At 39.0% G+C, this 13,859-nt stretch overlaps 1 protein-coding gene across 6 annotated transcripts in view; it reads right to left on the minus strand.

Annotated features, from left to right (window-relative positions):
• Window positions 1-13,859, minus strand: part of UTRN (utrophin) — a 576,172-nt gene that overhangs the window by 515,487 nt on the left and 46,826 nt on the right. For 3 of the 6 annotated variants that reach the window (XM_039528637.1, XM_039528633.1, XM_039528638.1), the window contains exon 1: window positions 10,880-10,974. The exons of the other annotated variants lie outside the window; for them this stretch is intronic. In XM_039528637.1, coding sequence (XP_039384571.1) covers window positions 10,880-10,973 — 94 coding nt within the window. In that variant the 5' untranslated portion in view covers window position 10,974. Of the gene's footprint in view, window positions 1-10,879; window positions 10,975-13,859 lie in introns of those variants that run through there. 6 annotated transcript variants of the gene reach the window in all.

The following is a 13,859-nucleotide window of genomic DNA, read 5'->3' on the forward strand; positions in this document are numbered from 1 at the left end:
TGACTCCTCCACCTCAGCCAAGCTTCACAATCATCATCAGTGTGTACCAGTATTAAACTGTTTAAAACTTATACTGTGTGAGTGAGAGCGTCTTTTGTCTGGTGAAAACAATTTCCCTGGAACCTAACCCCCTCATTTACATTAATTTTTATGGGGCAACTGGATTCACTTAACATCATTTCGCTTAACGTCGCATTTTTCAGGAACATAACCACAACGTTAAGTGAGGAGTTACTGTATTCTTGGTGATTTCAATGAGGCTCCACTGAGCAGGGTCTCCCCTCACTAAGCAGCTTGCAGGGTCAGGAGTCTTCAATACATAAGCAACTCTATGGATTCCTTCAGAACATTGATTATGCAAGGTGGATTTTACCTTTTAAATATTTTTCTCAGCACTAGACTGCAAATCCTCATCTTATGGATTCCATGATTTTCTTTTAGTATTTTGCACCCCAATCCTGCAACAGAGCCCCATTCAACTTTATGCAACCACATGTGGGTGTTAGGACGCACCCACATGAATACCTGGGGTGGATTGAGTCCTTAATTAGTATAGTCATGGATTCAAGAATCTTGTATCATGTGATTAACAGTCTCATGACAACCTACTTTTACAAACTGCATTTAGATTTCTTTTCCCCCCTTCCATTTACAACTTGTGATGTCTCACAAGATGCAAATTATATATAATCTAAATGACTTCTCAAAGAACTCCTTTGTTTCCATTCTTGTGGATAAAATAAACAGAAAGATGTGGAAAAATTGTAGATCAGTAGCTGCTGTTTTAATTTAAAAAACCCACTACATGCATTTAAAAATGATGTCCCAGTACATAATAAACAACTTTTGTATACTTTTAAAAAAAGAAATCATCTCCGTTTTGCTTATATCCTCTGAGAAGCTACAAAACATTTGCTCTACTAGTTTTGTCCTATATTATTTAGCAACCTTGGATTTTATCTGCATTATTTTTGACTCTACTGTTTAGGTTCAGAGTAATGGAATGATCCATTTATCAGTATAATTGCATCTGGCAATTTCTGGGATTGAGGTTTGTTAGCTAGCTTGTGCCTTTTCTTAATGTACAATGCAGCAAGGCAAAATTTCAAGAATCAACCAATGCCTTTTTGTTGATTTTCTTAAAGAAATTACCTTAACAATTAAAAATCACTTTTTAAATGTCTAAACAATAAAAAGGATCTTTTTTAAACAAATAATTCAAATTAGCAGGACCTTTTCCCTCCAGCTGATTTAAAACATTCCAAAACACATTATAGGAAGACCTTGTAAAACATTCTTCTATCTCAAGTTATTTCTCAGGCAGAATAAACCAAATGAGCAAAACCCACTTAACAAGCCTACATTGCTATTTATGATTAGCTTCTTTTACAGAGCATCAAAAATCACCAAAAAGTAAAAAAAAAAATTAAAAAAAACAAACACCAATCACACCACTAGAAGTCTGCAACACCAGCAACACAGATTTATTTACATTTAGCCTCAAGCACAGACCTAGAATAGGAAAAGGACCTTTGTTTTAATTCACTTAGCTGTAAAAGAATATGTGAATCACATTCCTGGATTAGATCAGGATGCTATGGATACTTTGACCTGGAAGCCACATTCTCTACATTTCTCACATTATGATTCACTCAAGCTTCAATGTAAATACCTTTGATACTTAAAGAAGATTTGAAAGGACTTTTTAAAAACAAAAAATTGTGCTTGTACTATTTTTTACTCCTTTATACCGTATGACGAAGTCCTGAAAATACTGGTTTTCTTTGAGGGTGGTTTTGGTTTTTTACCTTAGACACATCAGCAGTGTCAAGTCTTGTCTTCTCTTGTTTTGATGGCGATTCTTCTGGGTGTCACAAGACATCTCCACAACAGCCCTAAGGCAACCTATGTTAGGCTGACTTACACTATACCTTTCTTCCATTGGTGGTACATGTCCTCACCAGGAGCACTTCCACCAACTGAAGAGGGGCAGTGTGGGGGGCAGCCACCAGAGCTTCTCACCTCTGGGAGTGGGGAGCCTCTGCATAGCAGCCCAGCTGGAAGTGGAGAGCCAAGAGCACCCCTGCTCTAGAAGCCAGGCTTTCTTGTCAATTTCACAGCTCAGCCTGGAGCCCTGAAATTGACAAGACAGCCAACAGCCCAGGTAAGTAATGTAGGGTCTACACAGACACTGCATCACCCTAGCTACACCGACACATGCTACACCTCTCTCGGAGGTGGTGTTATTACATCAGTGTAGTAGAGCACTTACATCGGCGGGACAAGGCTATATCGTCTGTACACTGATGTAATTAGGTCAACATAAGTTGCTTTAAATTGACCTAAATATGTAGTATATACCAGGTGACAGACAACGTGTCATGTGAGCTCTCACTTTTTATCCACATGTAGCCTACATCATTACTCACCACGGAAGTTATAGAAATGTGACATCTCCCATCCCCCTTAGCAGTCTGCCTAAAAATCTCTGCCATTCTCAACTGCTCAGCCTTCATTCGCTTGATTCTTGTGATACTATCATTTCACTAGTTCTACAGTCAAAGGGTTTATATAAACTTGGAAAAGTGGTTGGACTTAGATCAGGATTAAGTAACCCTAACCCCTACCCACCCCCAACAGATGCAGGTTTAACCACTTTTACCTTGATGTAACCAGTTGAGGTTTACCCTAGAAAGGAGCCTGGTGAGATCATAGAGGTAAAATGTGTTGACCTTTTTCCCTAGTCTAAATGCAGTTTAGAGTTAAGGTAAGGTTAATTAAAAAGCATTAGCTAAGCCCTACCTAACCTTGAATACTTTTCCTTGGGTACATCTACACCACAGATAAAGGTGCAATTGCCGCGCTGGTAGGTATACCCACCCCACACTAACTTGGGCAGCACAGATAATCATGGCAGTGAGGATGTGGTGGCGGAGCCTAGCTGTCCTGGTACAAACCTGCCAGGAAATCAGGGTATGTACTCTGGTTGCTGGCCTTCACCAGGGTGCTATTATTTCCTGCACTAGCTCAGTTAAAGCTAGCACAAGTATACCTGCCTGCACAGCAACTGTACCTTCACTGGTGGTGTAGACGTAACCCATAGTCTTCCAGCCAAGTGTGTGTGGGAGAGACAGACTCCTGTATTCTTTGTAAATCAAAAAGAAGCAAAAATGGGCATAAGCCCAGTTTTTCTCTTCCTTGGAAGTTCATCCAATATCAACAACTTATCTCTTATCATGACACTCTCTCTTCTCTTTCCTTCTTCTAACCCCCAAGTCTACCACAACCTCTGGGCCTGCATGGAGCCTTTTGTAGGACCAGGGCTCATATAGGTGAAAAGAAGCACTCAGAAGAGACTAGCCTGTACTTCCTGGCAACAGTCACATGACACGGCTCAGGATTATAAGCAGTTATAACCCTTCCACATGACAGGGGCCCAATATCCAATGACCCAGGAGCTGCTCTTATATCTTCCTCATTAAAAAACCCAAAGCAAAGAAAAATAAGCACCACAAACGAACACAGCCAATTAACAAAATACACAAATATATCCAGGATGACGATCTGACCCCTGACAGAAGAGAGGGCTATTCTATTTGCTATCTGTCAATAACTACTATCCCTGAATCTCTAGAACTTTCTGATCAAACTGCCAATGTTGTTCTGAAAAGTTTTGTCTGCTGTGGTGAATCTACCACCTGAACCCTGTGTTTGCTACTCGTCATGTGTTTCAATGTCAGTCAACTGGTGGGCAATATGTTACTTCTGCCAGCCCACAAGCATGGTCAGTAACTTGGGATGCCTTCAAGGGAAAACAAATAAACAAAGGGTTCTACTGTCCTCTATCCTTTTGTCTAGATATCTTCTGTTACTCCTGTAGGACAGACCCTCAGGAGCATTGCTGAAGTCTGGTCTGTGTGTGGCAGGTTGCCAGCCACTTTCTGTTTGGAATCTAACATTCTCTCTCATTCACAATCTGAAAAGCTGCTTGGACTAAGGCATTTGCTGGTGTGTAGAGCGTGCATTTTCTGCAGAATCCAAATATTTCTACTGTGTAACATTTTTATGAAGCATCACATCACATAAGGAAATACAAGGTATAATATATGACATTCTTCCCGGAGAAGAAAAGAAAAATCTACCCTTTTCCAGGGGCAAACGTAATTTACCTTTGCTTGTTTTACCTGATTGCTATCCGTCTCCCCACCTATGCTGAAAATGAGCTGTACAGATTGGCTCGTTTTCAGCATCTTCCCACAGTTACCCTCAGCTGCACTATAGCAGCAAGCTCTCTCACAGCAGTGCTGTGCTTGCCACAAGTCAATGGCTGAGAGGTTAACGACTCACTTTTGAATCCCAAATGTAATTCCAGCCTGATTCTCTTGTATGAAATGCACCGATCAACAAATCAAGAAAGGATGATGAAGCCACATTAGTTATCTATCCCATTATATATGATGCATGCAGTTAAGGCACATTAATTATTTCTTCTCAAAGTTATAGTGTCATGGTTGAGAACAGATGAACGCTCTCTTTCACAGAGTTTACTAGGGCACGTATAAATGCTTGAAATCTACTTCATAAATTTCAGTTATATGAAGCCATCTTTAGCAGTATATTCACAGTTTTCATGTCTGCTCTAACCTATGCCATTTTGTACTGACACAAAAACACAGCCTAACATTCTATCTACAGTATTAAAACCTAGCATGCTCCAGTACCTGATTACAAACTGGTAGTGCTCAAAATGGTTAAAAAGCAGTTTAATCTCACTTGTCTAGAGTAACTGAACTGCATCTTACCGAAGGATTCTACAGCCTGGCACTCCAACACTTGTGTGGTTCAGTAAGATGGTTAAAACATAACCTGGTCATATCTGCACAGGCAATCCTACACAATGTTTTAACTGTCAAGCATTGCCAAATTATCACTGGTTTTGCTTACATCATAGATTTTACTAGTGCAGACAGGGTGGATAGATGTCTACTTGAACAGAAAACAGAATCCATTCTGTAAAGGAACCAACTTCAAAAACGTATCTCCCTTCCTCTCAGCATTCTCTCTCTCTCTCACACACACACACACACTATTTGTTATCAGATGAAAGTTACTTTACTCAAAAGGTATTTTCCCCTCCACTCAGTTAAATCTCATCTTACAATTTAAAATTTTTTTGTCAAACATTTGACTAAACTTCAAGAAAATTCAAAGTTTCCAAAACTACACAGAGGTTTATACCTAACATATTTTGTTATAAATTATTTAATTTTGTGGAGGTGTTTCCATAATCTAATCCATATGGACACCAAACCAACTCATTTGTTACAACCTACATTTTTAAGCAGAAACTTCAATCACTTTCTCCATCGCTCCTTTAAGATTTATAAAAATTTAAAAAAATCCATTTCACCACATCTTGAGGGTTGAACCATGATTCATCTACTTCCCCTCCAAAACAATTACACTTTTAATTCAATGGAAGGATAGTCCGGGAGTTAGACCAACTCACTTTTTTAAGTACTTGCTTAGTAAGATTTACAAAACACTCCATCCAGCAATACAATTCACAAACCAGGTCACATAACAGACTGTATTTTCAGCCATTCTTGTAGTCATAGCTGACTAGAACAGGAAGCATATGGTGCCCTTCAATTAAGGGTCAGAGCATTTCAGTGGAAATACATGAAAGTGACAACATCAAATTCATGGTCAGTCTAGGGAGGATCCCAATTTCCCACAATGCTGCAAGTACAAAAGGGTTGTTCTTTATTTTTTGCAGAGGTTTTTTTTGTTGTTGTTTGTGTTTTGGAGTGGGGGAGGAGATTGTTTATCTTTTTACCTCTCATTGTTACAAAAATTACTCTGAGTATAGAGAAAAATATTTCTGTTTTTCATTTGTTTACTCTGAGTTTAATAACACTTAAGGGATAGTCAGCATCAACACCTGCCATCATTATTAGTCAGTTTCCTGTGTTGCTCATGTAGGTCCTTTTATACAGCAATGGCAGAGAGAAAAGGGTTAGAAAAAATTCCTTGAAAAGCCATGAAAGTTGACAAAAGGGCTCAAGGAGAAGTATACAACCTGAAACTACTTACAATTTTATTCTTACAAATCGATTAGGTATCAAGTTGACTGTATCCCTTTAATGTATAAGATAAAAGGTTAAACTGCAGAGTTGTTGCCAATAGGAAATAACTGAATGCATACCATTTTTAAATGTGTTTCTAAATAGAAAAAAACAAAAAATTAAATGATTGAAACAATTAAGTCACACACTTATAAAAGGCTACCAGTGTCATGGGATGGCACAGAGCAGGAAACGGTTTGAACAGTTGGAGGAGGCAGGACCACCATTCTTTCTCCCAGTTAAGGTCCAAACTTAGAAAATCCAAGGCCTCTCTAGCTGGACCAAGTCACTGGAATCAAACCAGCTGAATTTAAGGTCAAATTGTATAATTGAGCACCACATCCAGAGCTCTGAATGAGGCAACAAACCTATTCCTAAGTATACAGAGCTTGTACTGCATGATCCTATTTAGCATCAAGATGTATAGAAAAAGAGACACAAGAAAGACATTGCAAGATTAAACCTTCTTCCCTGAGTGGGTTTATTTCTGACTTCCCCGATGCAAGACCATCTCATACCCAATAGATTCTATTTATGCATTCAACTGAAAACTCCTTACACAGAGAAACAGTTTGTGCATTTGCCTGAACAGCCAGTACATAACTCATCGCTCCTAAAAAGGTTTTGGATAAGTAGAATGCAAAAGTAACTGTAGAAAAATTAAATATTTTACATAACCCAACTTATGCGTATATCACCCTACCAGTAGATATCATAGAATCCAAGAGCTTAGAAAGAGTCAAAAGAAGCTTCAATCTTCATAAATGTAATGAGACTATCCCATTCAATCAGATAAAAAAAATTAGTGTGGCAATAAACCCCCCATGTTTCAAGGCAAAAGACAGCCCCTAATTAGAAACATCCACTATAGAGAAGTTATTCCATAATTTCCCACTATAGTGTTTCTTACACTTTTCTGAAACATCTAGTACTGGCTCTTGTCAGACATGGGGCACTGGACTAGACACACATCTGGTTTGAACTTTTACATACTGTTGTATGTAGTGGATCACAGGTATGTAGCATGAGCACCCTAGGGCATAGGTCAGACTCAGCTGGGCCTTGCAACAAATGCACAAATACAATTTCATGGCTAACCCAAGACACCACCCGTGCCACTGTGACCACATTGCTATTTTTAGCATGCTAGCTTGAGCACAAGTAGCACGCATCTGTCTAGCCAAACTGAGAAACACACTCTCAGGTGCAGTTGTAGACATGTCCTTGGAGAAAAAAGAGTCTTCCTAACCGTTTTTTTTTGTTGTTGTTTTTTAATATTTGGGTTTAATACAATGAATTGGCAAAAGGTTTAGTCTAGGTTTTTTTCTTCTTCTTCTTCCTAAAACAGTTTAATCCAGCCCTAGCTCATTTTGTCAAGTATCAGCTTTTTTCAGAAAAAAATTAGGGTGATCTACAGCAGTGGCTCTCAATCAGGGGCACACGTACCCCTGGAGGGTACACCAAGGTCTTCTAGGGAGTATATCAACTCATCTAGATATTTGCCTAGTTTTACAATAGGCTACAGAAAGGCACTAGCGAACTCAGTACAAACTAAAATTTAATACAGACTGACAGTGTCACCCATGAGGCTTTATGGAAATATGCTTATGTATGTACATATATAACATAACTAGAATGTGTTTTATGCTACATATGCCATGTAACATATCACTGTAAAGGTTATGATCTACTGAATCTATTAATCCTATTTGTATGCATGTATCATTTTTTATTCTAAGTTATGAATACTGGCTGCATACTTATTCTATGTAGGCTGTAGTGAAGCAGTTGGTCAGCTTCCTGAGAAAAGACTATTTGCAGTAAGTGCCCCATCAAGAAACACTTCAGCCAACAATGAACTTGGAGACTTCCAATCCACATCTGGACTTTCCCAGGAATGTGGCTTGGCTGGTAAGGAACCCAGTCATGCATGGACATGTGACTTGCCCAGGTTACTCAAATACTCCATTTTGTAGCTGGACTTTGCATAGGAGAGAGCAGGGGGTCTCCACCCACAAGAGAAAGTCTATTTAAGCCCAGGGGAGACCCCTCCATTTGGTCTTCAGCTGGCTAAAAACAGAGCCTTTCCACCCCACAGGATACCTGAAAGAAACTGGAACAAAGGACAGTGACTGCAAGGGGTGCGAGTGATTGCTGGACCCAGACTAAAAGGAGATTAGTCTGTAAAAGGAAGCATCCTGGAACTGGTGAGGATCTTATCCATATTCAGTTTCTTACTGTATTAGACATAGACTTGTGTGTTTTAATTTTATTTTACTGGGTAATTCACTTTGTTCTATCTGTCACTACTTGGAAACACTTAAATCCTACTTTCTGTATTTAATAAAATCACTTTTTACTTATTAATTAATCCAGAGTATGTATTAATACCGTGGGGGGGGGGGGAATGGCTGTGCATCTCTCTATCAGTGTTATAAAGGGCGAAAAATTTATGAGAGTTTACCCTGTATACGCTTTATACAGGGTAAAATGGATTTATTTGGGTTTAGACCCCACTGGGAGTTGGGCATCTGAGTGTTAAAGACAAGAACATTTCTGTTAGCTGCTTTCAGGTAACCCTACAGCTGTTAGGGGACGTGATTCTGACCTGGGTCTGGGTTTGCAGCAGGCTAGCAAGTCTGGCTCAAACCAGGCAGGGCACTGAAGTCCTAAGATGATGGGGGCAGGAAGGAGGGGCAGAGGTAGTCTTGGTACATCAGGTGGCAGCTCCCAAGAGGTTTTCTGTGATCCAACCCGTCACACAGACAATGACTTGTTTATATTGCTCTATATCAGTGTTTCTCAAACTGTGGGTTGGGACCCCAAAGTGGGTCACGACCCCATTTTAATGGGGTAACCAGGGATCACTTAGACTTGCTAGGGCTCGGGGTTGAAGTCCAAGCCCCACTGCCCAGGCCAAAGCCTGAGGGATTCAGCCCTAGGTAGCGGGCAGGGCTCCGGTTACAAGCCCTTGGGCTTCAGCTTTGACCCCTACCCCACCTGGGGCAGTGGGAATCAGGCAGACTCAGGCTTCAGGCCTCCCCCTTCCTGGAGTCATGTAGTAATTTTTGTTGTCAGAAGGGGTCGCAGTGCAGTGAAGTTTTAGAACCCTTTTTCTCTATACACTGAAATGTGCATACGATATTTATATTCCAATTGATTTTATAATTATATGGTAAAAATGAGAAAGTAAACAATTTTTATTAATAGTGCGCTGTGACACTTCTATTTTTATGTCTGATTTTGTAAGCAAGTAGTTCCTAAGTGAGGTGTAACTTGGGGTATGCAAGACAAATCAGACCCCTGAAAGGGGTATAGTAGTTGGGAGGGGTTGAGAGCCACTGATCTATAGTACCCAAAAGGGAGTCAAAGCCTGGAAAATTTACAGATCTGTGCATTTGCTACAGTCAAACCACCATTAAAGCATTAGTCAAATGCATTACAAACTGCAGCTTTCTATACACGACTCTGAAAAAGATTTGGGGGTTGTGGTGGATAATCATCTGAACATGAGCTTCCAATGCAACGCTGTGACCAAAAAGACTAATGCAATCCTTGACTGCATAAGTAGAAGAATCATGAGTGGGGTAGAGAGATTATTTTACCTCTGTATTTGGCACTGCTGCTGGAATACTGTGTCCAGTTCTAGTGCCCACAATTCAAGAAGGATGTTGAGAAATTGGGGATGGCTCAGAGGAGAGCAACAAGAATGATTAAAATCAAGATTGGATGTTTTTCTTAAGAATATAGTCTAGCATGTGGAGGGGAAGCAGGGAGAGTTCTGTGGCCTGTGTTATACAGGAAGTCAGATTAGTTGATCACAATGGTCCTTACTGGCCTTGGAATCTATGAATTTCTGCTAAAAAGATCTCTCCCTGCCCCAGGGGTGACTCTAGGTATTTTGCCGCCCCAAGCATGGCAGGCAGGCTGCCTTCGGCGGCTTGCCTGCAGGAGGTCCCCGGTCCCGCGGATTCGGTGGCATGCCTGCGGGAGGTTCACCGAAGCCGCGGGACCAGCAGACCCTCCACAGGCATGCCACCGAAGGCAACCGGCAGAGCGCCCCCCGTGGCTTGCCGCCCCAGGCACGCGCTTGGCGTGCTAGTGCCTGGAGCCGCCCCTGAGCAAATCTCATTCATTCGTCTCAAAACATTAAAAAAAAAGGTGCCTTTTTTCAACTTTGATTTTTTTTTAAATCATTTTAACTGTGCTGAAATGTGAAGAGGGATAAAGTTGTTAAAAGGAAGTATGTACAATCCAATATACTCAAATCACAATAAGCAGAACTTTATTATATATGCATAATTGGATGATCAAATCCTAAAGATCTAGTGTTTCTCTCATCTAACAGGAAATATCAGCAAGACTTTCCGATTTTGTCTATGCTCATTTTTCATACTTTAAAATGTATTTTCAAGGAAGTCAGTCAGTGAAAGAGTCGACATAGTTTTAATAACTTTCTTCACCAAGTTAACACTTTAAATTAAAAAATATATACATCAGTGCCAAAGGTGTTATGTGACAACTGTCTAGCAGCAAACGTTAAACAGCCACAATTCACAGTGCTTGCAGCGGAGTTCTGCCACAAGACAGCAAATTGTAAACTATGCTTCCCTTGGACTGTTTCCTGCCATGCCTTTAATGACACAATGCTATTAGACTAAGCAAACAAACTGTGTTAAAAAAAATGGCTAGTAAATTTTTGTATTATCTCCACTCTTGGAAATATATTTGAAACTTAAATATGTACTCACCTGGCAGAAGAGAATAAGCCTGGATATCTGTATGCCCAAGAAAAGAAAACGTATACTTTTTCCACTGAACTCTTTTGACTGTCTGAATGCTCATGATCAAGCTTAAATGTTTAAAAACAGGAAAAGTGAAGATGCAGAGGAAGTGCACACCAATAACAGCATGAGAACTGCATGCTGGGATTTTTGGAGGGGGAGTAGAGGAGAGAATTGGTTTTTCTATGAAAGAACTGGACTTAAACTCAACCACAACATAAACCACTCAGGAAACACGTAAGCCTTTTATAGTTGAAGAACGTATGCAAACAATGTAGATGAACTAATTAAAGGTGCCCCCGTGCAACAATTTGTGTTCTTCACAAAAATAAACTTTGTCTTTCTGCTTTCCAAGCAGTTCTACATACTGAAAGTAGCAAAGAATCTGTGGCAATTCTCCTATGCTGTTCTAGAGACTGTTGAAATTTCATGGAACATCCTTTAAAGGCTATACAAATATACTTTTTAGCATTTAATTTGCAAACAGCTGTAATAATAATAAAATAATACTTCTCACGGACATGGCACTTTTCTTCTTAATTCTTTACAGCAACACTCCTGTAAGGCAAGTACCAGTAAGTACTTTCATCAGGTGTGTCAAAGCAGTGCAGGAGATTTAGGCATAAATCTTCCATTAAAATTAATAGAAGATGTACAGCTAAAATGATCTGAAAATCATCTCTGTAATGTAGGCATAAACAGAAGTTGAAATCCTCAATATGTAGAAACGTCAGACAGACATAGGCAAGAATAGTAATGTTCAGTTTTAATAAGGCAAAGTAATATTAGCACCACACAGTTAACAATAAGTTAAAAATCATATTTGTATACACAAATACCCCAGGTGTTGCTTCAAGAAGCACAGGGCACAGAACTCCCTGTCCTCCCTTTGGTGTTCTGAAATCAACAAGCAAAAAGAGAGCTCTGGAATTAGCTAATTAAATGTCTTTCAGTTTAATTACAAATATATTTGTAATTCAAGGCTACATATTTTAGGATATTAATCTGTGTTTATGTATTCACAGGGAAGGTAACAACAGGTACGTGATTTAAGATGAGGAGTATATTAAGATGAGGACCAGAGGGGAATCTCTGAACAGAAAACAAAGGGATTCCAAAAAGGATGCCATGAAACTTACTCTAGGTACTTGTATTAAAAGTATATTTTAGGAATGGTGCTCACACAGCAATGTAGTGGATTTCTTTAATACGTCAGGCTGATGAGCTTCTCCCAAACAAATTTTACCAAGACATATCTCATCCTGATCAATTTTTTAATAAAAGAAAAATTACTTAAAACTAGGGCTGTCGATTAATCGCTGTTAACTCACACGATTAACTCAAAAAAAATTAATTGGTTAATCACACTGTTAAACATAGAATACCTATTGAAATTTATTAAATATTTTTGGATATTTTTCTACATTTTTTAATATATTGATCTCTATTACAACACAGAATGCAAAGTGTACAGTGCTCACTTTGTAATAAAATATAAATATTTGCACTGTAAAAATGATAATAGTATTTTTCAATTCACCTCATACAAGTACTGTAGTGCAATCTCTGTCATGAAAGTTGAACTTATAAATGTAGAATTATGTACAAAAAATAACTGCATTGTTTTATTTTTTAATGTAAAACTGTAGAGCCTATACGGGCACTCAGTCCTACTTCAGCCAATCACTCAGACAAACAAGTTTGGTTACAATTTACAGGAGGTAATGCTGCCTGCTTCTCGTTTACCATGTCATCTGAAAGTGAGAAAAGACGTTCGCACGGCACTGTTGTAGCTGGCGTCGCAAGATATTTACATGCCAGATGCGCTAAAGACTCATATGTCCCTTCAGGCTTTAACCACCATTCCAGAGGACATGCATCCATGCTGATGATGGGTTCTGCTCAATAATGATCCACAGCAGAGTGGACCAACACGTTCATTTTCATTATCTGAGTCAGATGCCACCAGCAGAAGGTTGATTTTCTTTTTTGTTGGTTTGGGTTCTGTCGTTTCTGCATCGGAGTGTTGCTCTTTTAAGACTTCTGAAAGTATTCTCCACCTTTTGTCCCTCTCAGATTTTGGAAGACACTTCAGATTCTTAAATCTTGCGTCGAGTGCTGTAGCTATCCTTAGAAATCTCATATTTGTACATACTCTGAGTTTTGTCAAATCTGCAGTGAAAGTGTTTTTAAAATAAACATGCTCTGGGTCATAATCTGAGACCCCTAGAACATGAAATATATGGCAGAATGTGGGTAAAACAGAGCAGAAGACATACAATTCTCCCCCAAGGAGTTCAGTCACAAATTTAATTAATGCATTTAAAAATAAATAAATAAAATAAACGAGCAGCATCAGCATGGAAGCATATCCTCTGGAACAGTGACTCAAGCGTGAAGGGGCATAGGAATATTTAGCATATCTGGCATGTAAATACCTTGCAACGCCGGCTATAGAAGTGCCATGTGAATGCCTGTTCTCACTTTTAGGTGACATAAATGAGAAGCTGGCTGCATTATCTCCTGTAAATGTAAGCAAACTTGTTTGTCTTAGAAGCTGGATGAACAAGAAGTAGGACTGAGTGGACTTGTAGGCTCTAAAGTTTTACATTGTTTTGTTTGAGTGAAGTTATGTAACAAAAAACACAACATTTGCAAGTTACACTTTCACAATAAAGATTTCACTACAGTACTTGTATGACGTGAATTGAAAAATCTCGTTTTTTACAGTGCAAATATTTGTAATAAAAAATATAAAGTGAGTACTGTACACTTTGTATTCTGTGCTGTAATTGAAATAAATATATTTGAAAATGTAGAAAATATCCAAAAATATTTAAATAAATGGTATTCTATTTTTAACAGCACAATTAATCACGATTAATTTGTTTAATCGCTTGACAGCCCTACTTAAAACTCAAGGTCCATTACTGCTAACGATTACACA

This window comes from Mauremys reevesii, linkage group 3 (genome assembly GCF_016161935.1).
Source record: "Mauremys reevesii isolate NIE-2019 linkage group 3, ASM1616193v1, whole genome shotgun sequence".
Taxonomy (NCBI): domain Eukaryota; kingdom Metazoa; phylum Chordata; order Testudines; family Geoemydidae; genus Mauremys; species Mauremys reevesii.